Consider the following 12,863-nt stretch of genomic DNA (forward strand, 5'->3'; position numbering starts at 1 on the left):
TGCTGTCCTTTGAAGACAAAGGTCATTCTTGTCAAGTAAACCACAAGAAAAGAACTAAGATGTGTTTCTGTTTGTTTGTGAATGAATTAAAGGTCTCAGAGGATGTCGACGCGAACGAAAGACTGATCCGTTCCCAAACTGTTTTCCACAAAGACCTCATACTTCTCTGAATCTGCTGCTCAAGTGCTTTTGATGGTCAGGAGGGGCTTGGTTTCACCGATATCATAGAATACTCTGGGAACAGACACATCACAAAGAATATGTAAATATGAATCTAAAATAATAAACACGTAAACTTAATCAACTGATCCTCTTCCTCTAGCCAAGCCACGAGCGAAGGCGGTTCCCCACTAATATCTGCTTTTAGCACCAGAGTGGAACCTTGGTCTTCACATTTTCAGGGCCTTTATTCACTTTAGCAGGCACTGGAAACATAAAAACATAAATCATAAGACACTTGCCTCAGATTAATATTAATAGCTAATCGAGTAGCCATCACATTAAACACACCTTCCACAATGATACAAGCAGATCCAGAGGTCTGGTCAGAGGGGTCTTTGATGGTGACTGTGTACCTGCCCAGATCATCCAAGACTCCATCACGCACAACCAAGGCCACCAGGTCAGGATCCTCAAAAATGCAGCGGTACTTGGGTCCATCCTTCAGCTGCTTTCCATTCTTTGACCAGATGATAAAGGGTTCTGGGAAGGCACTTCCTCTGCACTCCAGCCTTACCGCACTGCCCTCAGCAGAACCACTTCTTTCAGTTTCCGCAGGAACTTTGGAGGGCCTTTCTCTCGCAGCTCTTTCCTTGACCTAAACGGACAATGGCATGCATTCACACAGCTGAAACACAGAAGATGGGCTGTTTAGAACTCTAGATTGAGACTCACCAGTGCCCTCGGTAAGAAGCCTGGATGCGCGTAGCTGCCTATTGAACTTGAGGGCCAATGATGTTCAAAGTGCACCCTGGAGATGGTTGTGCGGCCTTAACTTTGGACGTCTTGCTGGAGGCAGACTATATGGGTTATCAGTGACTGCTTAAAGGAATAGTTCACCTTCAAAATAAAAATTCTGTCATTATTTGCACACCCTCTTGTCATTTCAAACCCGTGTGACTTTCTTTCTTCTGCAGAACACACAAAAATGTATTTTGAAAAATGTTGGTAACAGAAAACCGTTGGTCCCCATTGACTTGCATTGGTTTTGTGTCCACACAATAGAAGTCAATGGGTAACCAATGGTTTTTGGCTACCAACATTCTTCAAAATATCTTCTTTTCAAAGATGTTCTAGAGAAAGATCAAATCAAGCTGTGATCAACCTTTAAGTTGATTTTGAATATTGTGTGTGATTGTAATGATGTGTGACGGTAAAGAGATATTTCACTTTCAGGAGAAGAAATTGGATGTACAAGACCTGGTTATACTTGCTAATTCAAGTTTGCTAAAATAAGGTTTTCTGAAATCAATTTCTCAGATTAAGATGTAAAATATTAAAATGCAGAACATATTGCATCTTTAAAACAAGGTTTGCACCTCACCCCTGTACCCCATCACTTCCTATTTTCATGATAACAATAAAAAATGTGAAGGAAAATACTGATTATATACAGTATATATATATAATATATATATATATATATATATATGAAGAGTTTGGTTCCAAAATGAGATAACAAAAAAATGTCATAAAAGTTTTGTATTATGTTATCATGTTTTTATTGTGTTTTGTTGTGTTAGTTAGCTCTATTTTTTTAGTTGTTATGGCTTAAATCAAAACAAACCAACTCAAGTTTGATTTATATTAATTGGAATGCACAATAAGAAAACATGATTTTAGATTTTTTTTTAAAACAGAGTTATCTCATTTTGGAACCAAACTCTTCATATATATATGATATAATATAATATATATACTGTATGATATTTTATTTTATTATATTTTAATATCTACTTACAAAAGTAGATATTTTGAGAAATTTCTCTGTGGTTTTGTGTCCATTTAATGGAAGTCAATGAGGGCCAGTGTTCTTTAGTTACAAACATATATATATGACACAGAGAAATTTCTCAAAATATCTACTTTTGTAAAAAGTAGTCGCATACATGAGGATGAATAAATGATGACAGAATTTTCATTTTGGGTGATCAATCCCATTAAAAAGCTTCTAAAAATCATCTATTACCCACCTTAGAGAAGATTCTGGAGCTGTCCCCCTGTCACAGATCCACAGATGGTCAGTCAGATTCCCTTACTTTCCATCTGGCTTTTATAAACACTGTTCCAGAGAGACGTCTAGTTTGAAACTGGGTGGAGGAGGCCTTCAAATACTCTATGGATCTTCTTATTGGAGAGGTGTGACATACTGGGACTGATAAAAGATCAACAGGTGTTCGTCTGCAGTCAGTTGGGCCATATACTGTATAGTCGGTCCTCACTGAAAACACCCGGGAGGTTACGAAGGCTCACATATGGTATGGTGATGTCAGAAATGTAAGTGGCCTCATGCGAAAAAGTGGAAAGCCAGTGAGACCTATGTAGCTTGACCCAACATGACCCCATGATTGTAGTGTGAGCTAATGCTTTATTTATGCATCTCAATATAAATGTTATTATTGGAAAGTCTCTTGTTTGAAACAAATACAAAGTCTGTTCAGTATTGCTGACAGCTGATTTTATTCATGAAAGGTATTGTTTTTGTGACATACTGTATACACACTTCAGTCTACTGTAAAACATTCATATCATCTCCATGTTTTGTCACTGTTTTAGTGCAACATAATTCATTCCAGAAAAGCTCGAGTTCATTTTAAAGGGTTGCTCAGCAGAGAGTGGCGAATAACACACAAAAATAAAATATAAAATCTTATTCACAACAACACATAACTCTGATTCTAGATTTTTCTTCTTTGTTATTCCACGTTATATGAGTTCAATTCTTGCACTGTACCGTATTTGAGTTATCTGAAACTTGATCTATGAGAAGATAGTCACTCATTTGAATAACCTTAGTAAAAACCAAATAATAAACAAATTGGCTAGAAGAACAAAACCTTTGTTAACTATTATGCAACAGTTTTTTTTTTGCATTGAACCATCATAGCAAGTACTGAAATAAACACCAAGGAAAAGTTTATTCATAACACAACCCGATATTACATATATGTGATGAAGTTTTACCATGTATGGTCACATGAGGTGTCAATGAAGTAGGATTGTGCCTTGGGTGTTTAGATGAGAAAACAATCATCCTCTTTGTTTGCCATTATCTAGATCTGCTCCTCAGCAGGTTGCAAATAAAAGATTCTCTTCAATAAGATTTATCTGATTTTTGTGTTAGGAAAAAAACATGTGCACTAGATATCAACTATACAAAGACAAAAAACAAACAAACAAAAAAACATAAATTCTGCCTCTGTGTTCACCAAACAGGATGCAAACTGTTCAAAAATAAATCAAAATAATATAAACTATATATTTATTTTAATACTATCTCTAAAATAAAATCAAGACCAACGCCCATTCATACACTCCAAATAGGGTAAAATCCTGTTTATGGATGAATAAACATATCTTAGACATATATGTTTAGACAAGCATCCAATCATTAACAACACATTTGAAATATGTAATCATATTAATTATATTTTTTAATACCTATGTGTTGTATTATCTGAATAAATCAAGATAAATGTAATTGATCAAGGATAATGCCTGATAATCATTCAACCGCGTTACTAAATTCATAAATATACTGTATATGAATATTACAGGAACTACTTAAAAATAGGATTTTAATAACCATTCACTGCAGCAGCCAATGTATGTTTTTTAAAAACAAACAAAAAATGACACTTCTCCAAGTCCTCTCTATTCCATCCGACCATGTTTGTTTCCAGGCACATATTGAACCAGCGTATCTCTACATCCAGATAACTTTGGCCAACATATCATTGACAGGGACGGAGATTTTTCAACCAATGGTGCTCAACTTATGTAGGCTATATGTAGAGAGTTTGGTAATGATGCATGCTGTATGCTACTGTATGCTATACTGATGCATTAAAATCTGCAATTTACAATACATTCCTGGTGTTAAAGCAGACATATAAAATGAAATTGAAATAACAACCAGCACTGTTTTTAAAACACTTGCCAAAAAGTAAAATCACTCCCGTTGATGTTTTTTTTTAAGAAACAATGTTAAGGCCCAAAAAGGCTTTTCAATATTACAATTCAATTCACTTTTGGTTAGAATAATACACTTTAGTAAAAGACAAAAAATGATTTTGGTTGATGGCAGATGGCACTATAGAACAATGGAGTGCTCAACATTATTTCTATTGACTTTCATATACACCGATCAGAATGGTATAACAAGTACCAGTAATAAAAGTATTACTTGCCACAAAAACCAGTTCCAAAAAAACATACACTATTTTCCACAAATCCCAAGGCCCACAATTGGAAGACACCACAAAAATACACACCAACGTGACATTTTTTTTTGCGTAAAATGACGCTCGAATGAGTTTTCATTCTGGTTAACAAAGATGGGTCCAAAGTTCCCGACCCCTCGTTAGAGATGCAATGCTGAAGTAGGTTTATCAAAAAGTCACAGGGTTAAAAGAGTGTCGGACGTTGGGGGGGTTTGAACAATAAACACAATTTTACTGTGCATGCTGGCCACAGCTTAACAGAGGTAAATGCATTGACATCCATTATGTTTTTGTCAGCTTGGACGCAAGTGTCTCCCATCACAAAACTGACTCCAGGTGGCATGAACAAAGTATGGATGAGGCCAGAAGATCCTCCTGCTACCACGCCGCACATCCAGTCCCGTCAAAGCCGGGGCAGTTTAGAGCGTCTGAGATACCCTGATGCTGTGTGTCTCTCTCTGTCCTGATCCTGGAGAACCCTTCTTCTCATCTCTCCAGTGGTAGAGGTCACTAAAAGATGGGCGTGGTGGGTGTGGCGGGGGTGCCGGGTGTCGAGGGGGTGGATGGCGTCTGTGGAGTGCTCTGGTAGGAACGTAGAAGGACTTTGTGCTTTGTTGCCATCTCCGCCCTGACCTCCTTCTGTTGCTCCAGAAACTCTTTGAGGCGTGTGGTGGTGAAGGTGAGAGTCTGTCTGCGCAGTCTCATCAGATAAGCGTCCTGCAGCCAGGAGTTGTTGAAGCAGTCCTTAATAGTAGGACGGGCCCTGGAACACAACGTATGACAGCAGGCGTCAGTCCATGTCAAGTTAAATGTGTAATTTGTGACTCACTTAACAAAATAATGACTGATTTTAAACTGGTTTCCTGAACACTCCCTTGTCTGCCAATGATTGCAGAGATTGTCCTGCTCCAAACTCATGCTATTGGTTGAGCCAGTTATGGTAGTGTTTGGAGCTGGACAGGATTTTGTCCAGGATTTTCAGTAAAAAAAAATACTGTAATATAATTCATCAACATCAGCATAAATCTAATAAAGGCACTACCTTGTTATTATTATTGGTCCAAAAACATGCTTATTTTTTATAATTCCTATAACTTGTTTATAATTTATTTAATCTTCATTTTTTTACTTATTATACTTGTTTTTTTTAAATATTAAAATTACCCTGACAGGATTTTGCAGTCGGGCCACTGGGGCAGTTAGGGGGTCTTAACAAACTTCCAAGGGGTCCTCAAGATGATATTAAATTATTTTAAAAATAGGGCTGTCAAACGATTAAACGTGATAAATCGCATCCAGAATAAAAGGTTATTTTACATAATACAGTATATGTCTGTGCACTGTGCATGTTAATTTTGTATTTATAAAAAAATACAATAAATTATGCATAAATTAAAAAAATATATAAAAAATTTAATAAACATTTATATATCATTTGAATTGTTGATAATATAAATAAATACATGTAAATGTTTCCTAAATATGTATACATGTATATGTATGTGTTCGTAAATACAAAATAAAAAAGTACATAGACATTTAATATGTAAAAATAAACTTTTATTCTGGAATGCAATTACTTGCGATTAATCGTTTGACAGCCCTAAAAAATCTAATAAAATTATTAAAATAAGACTAAAGCATTAAAATAAGCTAAAACAAAATATTTCTTATTCTGTGGTGTTTTTGTTTTATTTTATAACAAATACATATTTCTAGATATGTCAAGCCAATCTTTAATCTTGTAGAAATTGTGAGCAGTTAAGGTGAAAAAGGTTGACATTCACTGCTTTACAGATGACCCATAAAACTCGTATTTAAATATTTAATTTTATACATTCTGTTTTACTCACCAAGGGTAGCTGCACAGGATCTTTTTGAGGAACAGAGAGGCACTTTGGGACACATTTTGGTAGAGCTTACTGAGGTCAAACTTGGCCGCCTGGATTCTGGCCTCCGTCTCAGTGGGGTCATTCTCTGCGAACGGCAGTCTCCCGCTGAGCCTGAACATTTACATCAAGACAGTTTAGAGGGGCACACTAGAGTTCGCATAAAAAACAATCACAGACACTTTAGAGAATGCCTAAAAGGATTAAAAAAATAGTACATGATAACAGACAACAAAATTATTTTAAATGACACAAAGGCTCTTTCTCGCTGACAACTTTATGAATGCTAACTAAATTGAGGGTAACACTGAATGCAAAAGTGAACAAAATGCTTAAAGGTCCAATGTGTAACAAATTTTTTGGAGGATGTATTGACAGAAATGCAATATAATATACATAACTATGTCTTCAGAGGTGTATAAAGACCTTACATAATGAAGCATTATGTTTTTTTACCTTAGAATGAGCTATTTCTATCTACATACACCGTGACCGTGGGTCCCCTTACATAGAATTGGCCATGTAGTTTCTACAATCGCGCTAAACGGACAAACTGCTCTACACAGCGTGTTTTGTAAATATGTTATCTCCCTCGGGCAAAGAAGCAAGGTCCTGTGTCCTGTGTCAGCCTCCGTAGTGCTTCGAAAGGGAGGGGGAGGGGAGGAGTGAGCCGTTGGTTGCAATTTGCAACCTCACCCCTAGATGCCACTAAATTTCATACACTGGACCTTTAGAAAAAGGGTTTCAGAGAGGACTCACATGATGTATGTTATGACGCCGATGCTCCAGATGTCTGCTGGTGGACCCACCACATCTCCTTTTAACATCTCAGGGGCTTTTAATAAACAGCAAAGACAGAGGGAAGAAAAAAACAGAGTGCAAAGATTTGCAGAGTTACTTCTGAAAGAACAAAAGTGTGCAAAAAATAGAATATCAAACAGATTTGAAATCAGTAACTCCAAAAGTAAAGTTTGACAAGACAAATATTGGTTTGACAAAGACTTGCCCAAAGTGTTCTTACAATACATATTATCTTATAGAGGTTTGAATGTTACATATATGCCTGCAGTTTTGCATTACCAAGACGTTGCTAGGATGTTTAAATTGGTAACTAGGGCATTGCTAGGTTAGTTTTAGAGTGTTTAGGGTGGTTATTATGAACAGACTTTAAAAGTCTAAACTCTGAAAGTCAAGAGAAAGTCATGCTCTCTGACATTCTTAAGTGAAAGATTTGAAGAAAAAAAAACACTAACTCCCACTATTGATTGGTGGATTTGTCAAGCCAACATAAAAAATAATAAGCATAAACACTGTTCAAACATGTCTTACACATATAGTCCAGTGTTCCGATGGGTGGGCTGAACTGCTTGAGGAAGAGTGGATTGAAATTCTGTGCACCCCCAAAATCAATGATCTTAACCACATTCATGTAGGTGACAATGATGTTGTCTGGTTTAATATCCAGGTGCAGGATTCTCCGGCTGTGCAGATAATCCAGACCCTGAAGAATCTGTACAATATATGCCACCACGTCATCTTCAGAGTATCGGAATCTATAAAGGGAGATAAAAAGACACCAATGAGTATCTGTGAAGAACTAAAAGCATAAGGTCTTCCCAACAGTCTCTGACCTGTCAACCAAGCTATAGAGGAGCTCTTTTCCCGAGCAGCACTCTGAAATGAGCACCAGATATCGTGGGGTGACGTATGCCTCGTGTAGGGCCATGACCTTCTCGTGATGGAGGGACTTCAGGATGTCGTACTCCTGTAACACCACCTGCTTGTTGTCAGGCTCGTACGGCACGATCTTGGCCATGTACAGGTTACCAGTGGCATTTTCTCGACATTCTCTGATTACACCAAAACGACCTCTGTGTAGTGAAAACAAAACGCTACATTACTTCAGGATGTCAGTTGACAAATGTAAGTGTCAAATAATGCTTCTTCATAATACATAATATGCAAGGAATCAATGGTACTTTACCTGGCCTTCTCATCCATAAACGTGTACGGTTTCTGTGGCACTCCTTGTCTTAGGGTGGAGTCTCCAGGTTTTCCCAAAGGAGTCCTGCGTCCCGTGGGAGTGATGCGTCCAGACGGAGTGGCCCTTCCACTCGGGGTCACACGACTGGGTGTGGCCGTGCCCTCCCCTACAGGACTCAAACTCGTAACTAACACCACCGGTGGCGACAGGACAGGAGCTGTGGTGTTCGCGGCGGCTGGGGTCACATGCGCTGCGGTGGTGGCAGGGACATACATAGGCACTGATGAGATGGGCTTGCCGATGGTGGGCGGAGGAGACACCAATGGAGGCGGAGACACGGGAGGAGTTCGAGCTGGAGGCGGGACCACATTGACAGGGCTCAGAGGTTTGGGCAGAACCACGGGGGGTGAGGGTTTAGCAGGAGGAGGCTGAGCGGCGGGAGATGCCGGGGAGGGTTTGGTAACAGTGATGTTGAGAGTGGTTTTGGCTTTGGCTGGAGTAGCAGTGGCAGGAGTTGGTGTTTGGGTATCAGGTGTGGTGCGGTGGGCAGGGCCAGAGGGAGCAGGGGAAGGTGTGGTTGATGAGGCAGGTACGACGGGGGGAGAGATTGGTTTTACCGGCTGGACTGTAGAGGGGGCAGAGGTCACTGAAGGTGGAGATGTGGATGTTTTCATACCAGCGGGCTTCATTGCGGGTAAGGTCATGGTGGATGTTACCACTGCAGGTCCAGGAGCTGATGAAAGTGTTTTGACTACAACTGTTCCGCTGGACTTTTGGGGTGCTGGAGAAAAGAAATTGATTTTGAAAAATTAAGATGTGAGGTTATAAGGTTATAGTCATTCAGAATAGAAGTGTAGCTTTAAGCCTTCTTTTGTGTTTGGGGTCACACTGGCACATCTTCTGAAATGTCCTTGTATCTTTTTAAACCTTGAGTTTTGAAAATGGTCAGCAAAAAAGATTCATATGATAGTGAAAATACATAAAATAATAGTTATGTTTCAGTTGTTTTCATATATTCTTATCCCATGGCTTCTGGAACTAGAGCTTCAATGGTGTGACTTTTTTTAAGAATATGAAGCATATTTTTAGCTAGGTAAAGTGTAAGTAAAAAATTCATGGTATATTAAAACATAACCTCACACATTAAATCATTGCTAAGATTGGCACATAACAGGAGGGTTAAATAACACTTTTCATGTTTATTTTTCCTATAATTTAATGTAGGCTATATAATTGATATATAAAATTTCAATATACACTATAAACTGTAATTTTATGCAAACCATAAAAAATACTTTATATTCAAGGTGGAATAATTTATAATATAATTTATATTTATAAGAATATCTTATGATATGAAAAGTCTTTTAGTGTATTTCCGATTTTAGTTTATTTAGTGTATGTTTAATGTAGTTCTAGTTTATATGTAGTTTATATATAGTAACCATACTGCACCTGTCAAGTCCAGTATCACTTTTTCAGACAAATTGCTGTAAGGTCCCTGGCCGGCTTTGTTCACACAGGCCACTCTGAATCTGTATGTGGCACCAGTTGGAAGGTCCATGACGTTATAGTAACAGTCAGCCACACCGGTTGCTACTATCAACCAGTTTGTGTCCCCTACGAACAGAAATGTTATATACTATTATATACTGACAATCATAACAAACAGAAAAGAGGCAATAAAGAGCCTCTGTGTCATTTGTAGGTTACTGTGCAAAATAAAGAATCAATTGCAGTACCCATCCTAGCCAGCTAGTGGCAGGATAGCAATAAGGAATCAGTAAATACTTTAAAACCAATACTATATACTACAGTCTGGAACACTGATCTTTTAATTTACCTACTGAGAAAACACATCTTATTTGAATCATTGCTACACATGGAATAATGTATTCTGTATTCGTAACAATGTAACCTGACATTAGTCAGAACAATATTCACATTACAAATGTATTAACCAAAGCAAATTTTTAGCAGGTATGAATTGACTAATGTTGACCAACCCTCTGTTCTTCTCTCCAGTGAGTATGTGCATGGTGCCGTGGTATCTGAGGGTCTCCACACCACCAGCGCCGTGTTCTTATACTTCTGAGGAACCTCAGGGGTCCCAGGACTATTCGGCAAACCTAAAGAAGAAGAATTGCACGTTTACAAATGGAAATGTTTGCTTTAATGTTCTGTCTTGTGCAAATGGAAAATATGTTTATGAGAGTTTTGATTCTTCAGAACTTTCTTATGCACTGTAGTGAACAGTTTCCCACATCATCAGGCCAATGACACATTTCTTGATAGTTGTCATGTTTACAGGATTGCACTCAAAAAAGCTATTTCTAGCTGAGGAAAACATTTTGAATCAGGTGAGACAACTACGCAATATATTCAGCTCTGCTAGCGAGTTACCTCACAGAACTTTAATACAGTAACGTGAATAATTGATGTCCTGCTGTTCTAAAAGAAGAGGCACAATAATATTCAGCACGATTTCCTGCTCATGCTGTTAGAAAACCAACAACATTTCTGCTCTTAAAAGCTCTTTACTGACTCTGTGAACTCTAAAAACGCTTCTTTCACCGATTTTTCCCATGATTCACTTTCATCTGTGTTCTAGTTTGTGGTTCACACTAACAGTGTATTGCTGCTAAAAGCAATGTACGAACGCTGTAAATGATTTATTTCCATTTATATAATTGTTCTGTCTTCTGATACTTACGCGCAAGCGACACAACGGATGAGCTGGTGACAGAGGCCAGCGGGTTTGAAGCCACACATTCATAAAGGCCTGCATCCTTCTTAGTGGTTTTCAGAATCATCAGCAGCTGTCTTCCATCAGGACAGGATATCATGTTCATCCTCGCGTCGATCTCAAGAGGTTTCTTATCTGAAAATACATGAAACCCCACAGCAGTAATGTTACTTATGAACCTTTACTTTCACCAAGCCACAACCCTGTGTTCTCGACTTTGTATATTTTCACTCTGTGACAGTAAAAAGTTGATCACCAAAAAATAAGCTGTGTTCTCTAAAGTTAATGTGAACATTTTAGTCTGTGACTTCGTGGTGTTACTTCGAGCTGACATTTACTCGGAGGCGAAAAGAGCTTCTATATATAGCCAAAAATAAACAGCTTGGGTTGTGTCAGCACAATGACTACTAATACACCTAGAACTTATGCACAGCACAGATTCACTTTCAGGTTCCTAAAATATTGACATTTTCTCTTGACAGGTGGTCTAAGAAATTTGTTACAAAGGGATAGTTCACCCAAAAATGAAAATTCTGTCATCATTTACTCACCATCAAGTTGTTTTAAAACTGTATAAAATGTTTTGATCTGTTGAACAAAAAAGAAGATATTTAGAAGAATGTGGGGAATCTAAACAGTTCTGGGGCACCATTGACTACCATAGTAGTCTTTTCTATACTATGGAAGTCAATAGTGTCCCAGAAGTGTTTGGTTACAAACATTCTTCCAAATATCTTTCCTAGTGTTTAGCAGAACAACGAAATTTACACTAGTTTGGAACAACTTGAGGGTGAGTAAATGATGACAGAATGATCATTTTGGGGTAAATTGTCCCTTTAAGCACTGTATATAATTTAAAAAAGCAGCTTTTTGTGCTTGTACTGTATATAAAACACAATTCAATAAAACACTGTTTCGATATTTTATTGTTTTAAAGTGTGATTTAAATGTCTAGCTTTGAAGGCACTGTAACTACTGTAACAGAGAAACTATACATCTAATGATCTTTTCAAAATTCACAACTGTCCATTTTAGCTGACACAGTATATTGTGGAAGACTGAAATGACTCATTTCCCCCGAAACAAAATCAAGAAGCCAATTTCAACTTTAATGCCTCCAGATAATACATTTGAAATTCAGTTTATTTCATATTCAGCTGTACAGGATATTGCACTTGATTTACGTCAGATTACATTATCTTTATTTTCACAGAAGCGAAAATTAGAATCTCAAATCAGACCTTTCATCCATGTGATGTGTGGGTGAGGACTGCCAGCAGGGAGGCAGCTGAGAGTGACAGGATCCCCCTCCAAGAGTACATGGTCCCTCAGTTTAATGTGGAACACAGGAGGGAAATCTAATTGAGAACAGATCCATGAGAACGATATCATAATTCATTCCCCACAGCTGTGTCGATGCATGCCCATATGAATAACTGATTAATTAATCATTAATGTACATTAAATGTTTATGACAAAGCAGGAGACATTAAACAGATGTCTCCTTTAGTGCAGGAGCTACTGTGAAATAAACAAACAATATCTGTAATACCGGATGCTAGTCGAGTATACTGGCGAGAGCGGAGAGAGCCGTTCTCTCTGGCAATGGAAGCTGGGAGGTCTGGTTGGGAAACCGTCTTGTCTCGTCGTCCTCTCGTCAACCCCCAGCGGTCCCATCGTGACCTATGTTCGATCTCTGCACCTGGAAACAAATCATTGTTGCCAATGGTTTTCTGCTACCAACATTTTTCAAAATATCTTCTTTTGTGTTTTGCAGAAGAAAGAAATCCATATAGGTTTGA

The 12,863-nt window shown here is 38.0% G+C and overlaps 1 protein-coding gene and 1 pseudogene across 9 annotated transcripts in view; both read right to left on the bottom strand.

Annotated features, from left to right (window-relative positions):
* Positions 1-95: 95 nt before the first annotated feature.
* Positions 96-1,556, bottom strand: LOC130555266 (SPEG neighbor protein-like; annotated as a pseudogene).
* Positions 1,557-2,636: 1,080 nt separating this feature from the next.
* The window catches only part of spegb (striated muscle enriched protein kinase b), a 73,235-nt gene continuing 63,008 nt past the window's right edge, over positions 2,637-12,863 (bottom strand). For all 9 annotated transcript variants that reach the window (XM_057335405.1, XM_057335396.1, XM_057335401.1 and 6 more), the window contains 11 exons: positions 12,614-12,763; positions 12,303-12,419; positions 11,029-11,196; positions 10,322-10,444; positions 9,771-9,935; positions 8,316-9,096; positions 7,963-8,202; positions 7,661-7,884; positions 7,091-7,166; positions 6,296-6,445; positions 2,637-5,205 (listed from right to left, as the gene is read on the bottom strand). In XM_057335405.1, coding sequence (XP_057191388.1) covers positions 4,953-5,205; positions 6,296-6,445; positions 7,091-7,166; positions 7,661-7,884; positions 7,963-8,202; positions 8,316-9,096; positions 9,771-9,935; positions 10,322-10,444; positions 11,029-11,196; positions 12,303-12,419; positions 12,614-12,763 — 2,447 coding nt within the window. In that variant the 3' untranslated portion in view covers positions 2,637-4,952. The remainder of the gene's footprint in view (positions 5,206-6,295; positions 6,446-7,090; positions 7,167-7,660; positions 7,885-7,962; positions 8,203-8,315; positions 9,097-9,770; positions 9,936-10,321; positions 10,445-11,028; positions 11,197-12,302; positions 12,420-12,613; positions 12,764-12,863) is intronic.

This window comes from Triplophysa rosa, linkage group LG6 (assembly GCF_024868665.1).
Source record: "Triplophysa rosa linkage group LG6, Trosa_1v2, whole genome shotgun sequence".
Classification (NCBI taxonomy): domain Eukaryota; kingdom Metazoa; phylum Chordata; class Actinopteri; order Cypriniformes; family Nemacheilidae; genus Triplophysa; species Triplophysa rosa.